Source organism: Chelon labrosus (genome assembly GCF_963514085.1).
Source record: "Chelon labrosus genome assembly, chromosome: 20".
NCBI lineage: Eukaryota > Metazoa > Chordata > Actinopteri > Mugiliformes > Mugilidae > Chelon > Chelon labrosus.
In genome coordinates, this window is record NC_140353.1 from 9,830,445 (window position 1) to 9,838,566 (window position 8,122).

The window sequence follows — 8,122 nt, forward strand, 5'->3', positions numbered from 1 at the left end:
GTGTTCATGTGATACATGTTTGCAGAAGACATTTTAGAAAGAAAGGAAGCCAGGGTTTCATTTGACAAATTTCCTGATACAAGGGAAGGATATGTGTTCGTTTTTTAATGCAGGGTCATCCAGATAAAGTTTGGGTTTAACTCAAGGAGCAACGTCACTCCTGGCCTTTGCATTTAGCCGAGTCTTATTTAACAACACGAGGCGGTGTAATTGCAGAATTTTAAAACACAAGCTTGAACTGGTGCCAGGAGGATCTCCTCACGCTGACCTGGGCTGTTAACCGACTTAGACAGCGGTAGGGTGTCACTGTCATCCATTCAGTCCTTTTCGATCCCCCACTGAGCACGTACCTACTTATTTGTTACCCATTACTTACATCGTTTTAACTTGTCTGTTAATCTGTAAATGGAAGGACACAGATGGATGTCTACATTTTGGCAGCAGAGGTACATGCTGCATAGGAAGACGGATACTTTCCCACCTTTGTGTGGTCGGTATATTACACAGGGCTAAAGTTTTTCATACGTGGCAACCTTGCAAAGAAGGTATGAGCAGGGAATGTTTATTCAAGGTTTCCTTCCTGACCACAGCTCCTGCACTTCTCCACCCATATGAAGGAGGAATGTGCAGCACCAGAGAGACGTTCTGTGAGGCTACATTTGACCCAGCTGCATTTCTGCTGACACGGTTTAAACATAAAAGCATGCTGCCACTTAGTGGTAGGACACAGCAGTCGTACGCATGCGCACGAGCCAGAACATTTACGTGAATTCAGTTTGTGTGTGAACAAACTGTGCTTTTGTCAGTGTTGGAGAAAAGGTTTTGTAAGGCAAATAAAAAAAAAATATTTTCACAAGTTCTTCACTCGTTTAATTGTTGCATTCATTACAGGGTCAAGTGGAGAGTGTTTCAGCGGACTGTACAAAATAAAATGTGCATTTGTTAAACAATAAAATATGACATCTTTTTACAAACATCTTGCATAATATATTTAACAAACAAAAGAGTCCAAACCCCAGTGTGATGAGTGTGAGGTTCACACTAATGGGAATACAGTACTTTAAGAACTTTTATGTATGTGGCACTGATATTATTGGCATCTGAGGTATTCTTTAACTACCAGTCTGCTTCTTTGAAGGCCTGTAGAAAGATATCCTCCTCTGTACTGTCTTCAGGAGTTTGGATGGCAGTAGAGGAAGCTGATTTCTGAGCATCTTGTAGTTCCTCACATTCTTTGCAATGTAATCCTCACAAATCCTTTCAGGAGAAAACAAAAAAAGACAGTCGTTTCTATTTTAAATACAAACATAGAACATTTGATCAGCAGATATTTTGACTTGTCAAAGCAGGAGAAGCACAAGTGAAGCTAATATTGATAATGGCAGTTCTTACCAACAAAGCACACTCTACATTTTATTAGAGCTCTGGAAATGACAGTCCTACATGTTATGCGGCCAACAATACTTAAAGGTCCAGTGTGTATGAAATCATAGTGTTCACATTTATGTTCAAATTATTCTTTTTTTTTTTTTTGGCAAATTCTAAGCCAACCATTTATATAGGGAGCAGCTTTTCTCCATTGCAGGAGCTGTGGCCAGAAGGTTGTCAGAGCCCACCGTGGAAGCAACCTATGAACCCGTTGGTGGACACCAGTGGTGAGGGAAGCCGTCAAGCTGAAGAAGGGGACCTTTCATTCCCGGTTGGCATAGGGGACTCCAGAAGCAGCAGGCAAGTATCGCCAGAAGGGCTGCAGCTTCTGGAAGGAGTTCTTAGAGGCTATGGAGAATGACTTCCGGTTGGCCTCTAAGAGGTTCTGGCAAACTGTACGACGACTTGGAGAAGGCCTATGACCGTGTTCCCCAAGGAACTTTGAGGTGTTTACTGAGGGAGCACAGGATATGGGGGACGTTACTGCGAGCCATCCGGTCCCTGTATAACCAAAGTGAGAGCTGTGTCCATATCCTCGGCATAAAGTCAAGCATGTTTCCAGTGGCTGTTGGACTCCATCAAGGCTGTCCCTTGTCCCCGGTCCTGTTCATGGTCTTCATGGACAGGATCTCAAGGCGCAGCCAGGGTGAGGAGGGATGGGAGCCTCCGAATTGCGTTCCTACTTTTTGCAGATGATGTGGTTCTGTTATCTGCATCAAGCTGAATGTGAAGTGCTTGGGATAAGAGTCAGCACCTCCAAGTCTGAGGCCATGGTGCTCTGCTGGAAAACGGTGGATTGTTACCTCTGGGTTGGGGGTGAGTTTCTGCCTCAAGTGAGGAAGTTCAAGTATCTTGGGGTACTGTTCGCAAGTGATGGTTTTTGCAGCGCCTTTTGTTCGTGTACTTTAAAAAGAATATCTATCGAATATTTTGGGCAGTTTTGTGCGAAGTTTTTGGTCTGGAAACCATCAGCTGCATCTGGCAACACAGGCATCTGTGTCATTTCCAACTCATTTTTGGATGAGCCATGAATCAGGCAAGATGGTGACAACCACAGTGAGCTTCAAAACTGCTCCTAAGAAAACCTATGGGTGCCGTCGTGGAAGAGTAATCCATCATATATAATCAACGCCATTTAAGTTTTTCAAGTGGTGGCGACAGTCCTACACACACAAGCTTACCACCAGATGTCATTAAATTCAACACACTGAACCTTTAATGTAATCAATTCCACTGGTGTTTGACAAGTCAAAAAAGTCTGCTGTGGGAAATTATTAGAATGTATTTAATACGGTAAATTTTAAATAAAATTTAGTCTTAAAGATTGTTATAATATAGAAGGTTTTTACCTAAACAGAGGATATGGTTGCATCTGGAAAACAAGTGCATCATTGCAGTGACCCTGGAAATAAAAAATTTAAAAAAAAGCTTTGTTTAGGTCTTCAATTGTTCACTTGTGTTTATGTTCATCACATAGTAGGTTCTTTTATAAATAGTAGTTTTACAGGATATAGCAGTGCATACATTAATAAATTTATTTTATGTCGCTATCAGAACCTCTGTGGTGGTTTTGTGATACTTACAGTGTCGACAAGGAGGATGTAGTCACAGCTTCCTCCGAACACAATCACATCAGAGTCTTTGCCTGGACATGCCGTGTGCCACAGCCTTAGACAGAGAAATAGATTTAATCTAAAACGCATTCACGATTTACAATAATTGTTGTACAGAGTAAAATAAGCCAAAATATTCATTGGGTTGTTACCTTGGCTTATTCTTGAAGGGATGCTCAAACTCTCGCCATTTCTTTGTTTCAACATCAAACAACCAGCCATCGCCTGTGTTTAAATTAGGTATTATTATTTAATAAAATAAGCGCATTTCCTAAACACCTAAATCTGCATTTTGGACATCTTTAGTTCAATAGTCTGAAAAAATACATATTTTTGCCCTTAAAGGACATAAAATGAGCAAAGGAACAAGGAAAATAAAACTAAAGAAAGGGTATATTTTCTTACTCATTGGTTTGCAGTCTACACTGAGACCTCCAAACAGGAACAAGGTCGTGTCTGATACTGCTGTGACTGTATGCCATGATCTGCCCACTGGAGAGTCGGACAATGGGACTCTGGAAAACATTTAATTGTATTATTAATAACTAACAGTTCTTTCCACATTATTGATCATTTTTGAGCACAAGTTGACACATATCATACACCACATACTGCAGATACTGTCTGAAACTACACATTCTGTATCGGCCCACAACACCATGTGGTTACATACATTGTGGACCACGTCCATGATTCAAGGTCTAGACAATGAATGTCACTCATCCTGGTCTCCTGCATTTAAGAAAGAGCACAAGCAATGCATGGTCATCTTATGGTCATTTGTGAAATAATGCAGCACTGATGTGAGAGCAGCACTGAAAACCATGTATGCCCTCACCATGACTCTGCCTCCACAGATGTAACCTTTATGTCCGAGGGTGGCGCTGGCATGGGCAGCCCTCGGAGCGGGAGCACGACCCTAAAAGCCAAAACGTTTTAAAATACACATCTCTGAATTTTTAAAAAAATCATCTTTATCATTTTACAGTAAAACATCATCTGTAAATGTCACCTATCTAATTCAGTGTCTCATGACTCTCAGTGACTTACATGAGTTTGTGGTTCACTCCAGCGGGTTTGGACGGGGTCAAATATATGAACCTCATTGTTCCATCCCCAAAAGACATGTTCTACCTGAAAACAACAAGACACCTAAACATTGGCAAAGAGACTGACCTTTACTTCTAACATAACACACTGTAAATGGAAGAGTATTATTGGTTAGTAGCAATAATATCAAAGTTGTCCCACCACAAATTTCTAAATCACAAAATCCTGAACGAACATAGCTGAAAGCAAAGAGCACTTAACACCTTTAAGGTGAGTATTAGTCATGTAATCCTGATGTTTTCAGTAGTAACTGCTGGATAAGCCAAACTGTACGGAGTACAGTAGAGTCAGTAAAGTTGTTACCCATGACGTTTCATCTACGATGAAGCTTCTGTTCCTGCTGTCAACATCAGCCGGTAGTTTGTGACCATATCCTCCAAAGTAGATGATCCTGGGGAATATGAAACAAAAATTATCACAATTAAAATCACACAAACACAGATTATGCATTCCAAACACTTAGCTCTTATTTCTTGTGCAGCATATATTTAGACATTTCCCTAGGTTGTGTTTTCGAATACAACAAAATGAACTCAAAAAAAGGCGACTACTGAGCACATCCATCCCAAACTAGGTGCAGGTGACGACAAATAATGACAACAAGCACTTAATTTTGCGCTGCTTTTTGACCTGCAAGATTTCAGCGTGTGACGTCCTGTTGTTTTACTTCATTAAATTAGAAGCAGACATGAACATGCAACGTGCATTAAACTAAAAAGTCATGGAGAAAAGATAAAGACCTTAAATCATAGCACATCTTAACTGATCCCGTAAAGCCAGTTTCCAATCCTCAAATTTCTTGATATCAATGTTTGATATCAGCATTTGTAAAATATATTTATAACGTTAACGCGACAACTTGCCTGTAATGACTTATATAGATCTTATAGCACTTACTTTCCTTTATAAACCCAGCAGGACAGCTTGTCTCGAGGGGAGGGAGAACAACCGAACTCGTGTATGATCTTCTTCCACATGTATTTACCGTCTGTCAGGTCAACACAGTAGAGCTGTTGGAAGTCAAACACTAATTACCTCTTCATGCTTAGTTTAAACAGTGGCAGCACTAAAGACTGCAACCTACTAAACAAGCATGCACACAATGCAGCGTTAAATATTTTTTTAAACTGCAAATGTTTAACTAGGAAGGAATGCATTCAAGTATGTTTGTTAGGAATTAAGGATACACAATATAAATTTGGTGAGTAAGATTGAATAAATATCAAACTCTGTTGTATAAAATCCATGATACACTTTTATGTGTATCATGTAAACCATGATTTGAGTGTCAAGGAGCAATAGGATCCCTAATTTCCTCTGATCTCAGCCTCACCTGATTGGTCTGTCCATTGTCATCACAGCCTCCAAATATGTACATGTGTCCATTCAGAGAACAACTGCAGGTCCCAGACAAGGACGGAGGGACTTCTCCTGCCGTGTGAAACACTTCCCTTCAACAAAATGCATAAAAGAAAATCAAATTCACTTATGTCATAACACGCTTTATAACAAGAGAAGAAACAGCTGGCAGCTACAAGAAAGTAACGTCACATGCTTCTATGACATGAGGAGAGACGACAGAACATCACGCATAACTTATCTGAAGTTAATTTAGTAACCTTACCATATACCTGCCTCTAAATCATATACCCAGATTTCATCATTGGGTAGGAAGACTTCATCATCAGCAATTGACTGTAGAGAATAAAGCATGTTTATTAGAATGGAATAAGTAAGCACAGCAGCATAAATCCTTGAATCCATGATTAAAATGCCATTACACTGTTAATATGAAAACAAAATAACAATGGTTATTACAAAACAATACAAGTAAACTGGTTAATTCTGCTAGCATTTCATGCAAAGCTATCAAAGCCAGGATTCAGCTTCCAGTTATATTCAATAACCACCTGAACATTGTTACACACCAGTTACACTACCATGGCCACAACAAGCAGGGGTGTTCTTGCATCCCGGTGTCATGTGTTCCCCAGATAAGCAACGACCATGGCACCTACCTCACATGAGGTAAAAGAAAACATGATTCATCAGACCAGATTCCCTTCTTCTATTTCTCCATGATCCAGTGAGTGAAGGTCAAGCACCCGTTGCTGGCACTTTTGAAAGTGGACAGGGGTCAGCATGGACACACAGACTTATTTGCAGCTATGCAGCCTCGTCCGAATCAGAACCAGAACTCACTTTTTTTAGCAATTTGAACTAAAAAAGCTCATCAGTCACATCAGACCACAAGGGCCAGCGGTTCCTCCCAACATGCCAAACGCCATGACCCTCGTGCTAGTTCACCACTTTTCCGTCCTTGAACCACTTTGGATACTGACCGTTGCAGACACCCCACGGGACGTGCGGTTTTTGGAGATGCTCTGACCCAGTTGTGTAAATTTAGCTCTTGTCAAAGTCGCTCAAATCGTCCTCTTGATCATTTTTCCTGCTTCTTTCAGATCCACTCTGAGAACAAAATGTTCACCTTGCTGCCTAATATATCCCGCTCACTAGCACAGGTACCATGATGAATGAGATAATCAGTGTTATTCACTTGATCAGTGATTATTACCATTTTGGTAACCATTATAGGTGGTTTATAAAATATATATGTGTATATAGACCAAATAATTGATGCGTCACAGCAGAGTCATTAAGATGTAGGCCTAAGGGTACTGTTGGGTGGTCACTGACTTTCACTGTGTATGGACATCGATTCTTCTTAATGAAACTGGAAACAGGTTAAACAGGGCGTTTTTTTTTTGTGTTTTCTCACCATGTAGCCTCCCCACACGTACAGCAGGTTTCCTTCCACCACAGCCGTGTGTCCGCTCCTCTCCCGTGCCACCAGCTCCGAGCAGTGCCTCTCAAAGGCGGAATCCATGGCTGTCTGCTTTAAATAGAAAAGGAAAGACTTAGCTTTGAACCTAAAATTACGAGTAAACGTGTCTAAAACTGTCTCAGACGCCCTCACCTTGCTGCTGACACACTGTTATAACAGGGGAGGTAACACATGAATGCGAGCAGAAAACTGACACAAGACCGTTTGTTGGTATCGGTACAACATAAATTATACTGTATTTGTATAAAATTGGCAGCCGTCGTATTCTAAGGGCTACCGTTAGAACATTTAAAGAAAAATATATATTTAAACATACTCACGTGCTATAGTACGCTTTTAGTTGTCGTGTATTTAAATCTCAAGTTGTAAAAAACAAAAAAAAAAAAAAAACAAAAAACGTCTGCTCACTAAACATTAAAAAAAAAAAGGAGAAGCAAGAAAAGCGTCGCTGAGATCAGCTGTGTAAACACTGTCACAAAATAAGATGCAACTTCCGGTTATGTCAGAATCAGTTTGCCTTTGGGCCCGCCCCCCGGAAAAACAACAAAGCTCGCGCAAGAAATGTTTTGCTCGTGCCCGGGAGGTAGTAAGGAGAGCCACGTAGGACAAAATTGTCGTCGTCGCTTTGAGTTAAGAAAGTTACGCTGATATAACTGAAACCGATTTAACCGCTTTGTTGCAGTTTGTTAAGTTGCTGTAAATACAATTATTGTTTTAAATCATCATATGTATCAAGTTCAACAAGCCAAGATGATTTGATATATTATTATGTTACTGTAAACTGCACTTTTTATGCTTTGATTTGTAAAGTTGTATTACCCGATGTGATTTTATGTAACTAACTTTAGAGTTACTCTTAGGCCTTTATGGATACATATGTTTATACTGTGCAATAGCAATGGTTGAGTCTTTGGTGATGCTTGTGGGTTTCAGGCTTCAGGCCGTCGTTGCTTGAAAATGATTCTGTAACACAAAGTGGGGTGTAGAAATCGGAGTTTACAAAAATAAAATAGTATCCTAATAAACTATAGTGCCCAGTTTCAGCAGCAAAGAGAGGAACTTCTGCAGGCCTCTCCAGACATCTCATTTGTTCACAAATTCACCGGTATGCCTGGTAGTGGTTAAA

General features: G+C 40.3%; 1 protein-coding gene across 4 annotated transcripts; it reads right to left on the reverse strand.

Annotated features, from left to right (window-relative positions):
- Positions 1 to 1,112: 1,112 nt before the first annotated feature.
- Positions 1,113 to 7,377, reverse strand: LOC311505803 (kelch domain-containing protein 1; the record flags this gene model as incomplete). Of its 4 annotated transcripts, XM_084569572.1 has the most annotated exons (15): positions 7,317 to 7,352; positions 7,129 to 7,185; positions 6,931 to 7,047; positions 5,776 to 5,846; positions 5,485 to 5,602; positions 5,049 to 5,161; positions 4,455 to 4,542; positions 4,092 to 4,175; positions 3,880 to 3,960; positions 3,715 to 3,773; positions 3,447 to 3,556; positions 3,194 to 3,266; positions 3,012 to 3,096; positions 2,778 to 2,830; positions 1,113 to 1,257 (listed from the first exon to the last, which is right to left on the reverse strand). In XM_084569572.1, exons 3-15 carry the CDS (start codon positions 7,036 to 7,038, stop codon positions 1,113 to 1,115), a joined length of 1,188 nt encoding a protein of 395 aa, XP_084425698.1. In that variant the 5' UTR covers positions 7,039 to 7,047; positions 7,129 to 7,185; positions 7,317 to 7,352. The 4 variants fall into 4 exon arrangements, with proteins under 4 accessions (XP_084425698.1, XP_084425696.1, XP_084425697.1 ...); XM_084569570.1 differs by lacking the exon at positions 7,129 to 7,185 and having other exon boundaries at positions 7,317 to 7,377; XM_084569571.1 differs by lacking the exon at positions 7,129 to 7,185 and having other exon boundaries at positions 6,931 to 7,044; positions 7,317 to 7,359.
- Between the last annotated feature and the right edge of the window lie 745 nt (positions 7,378 to 8,122).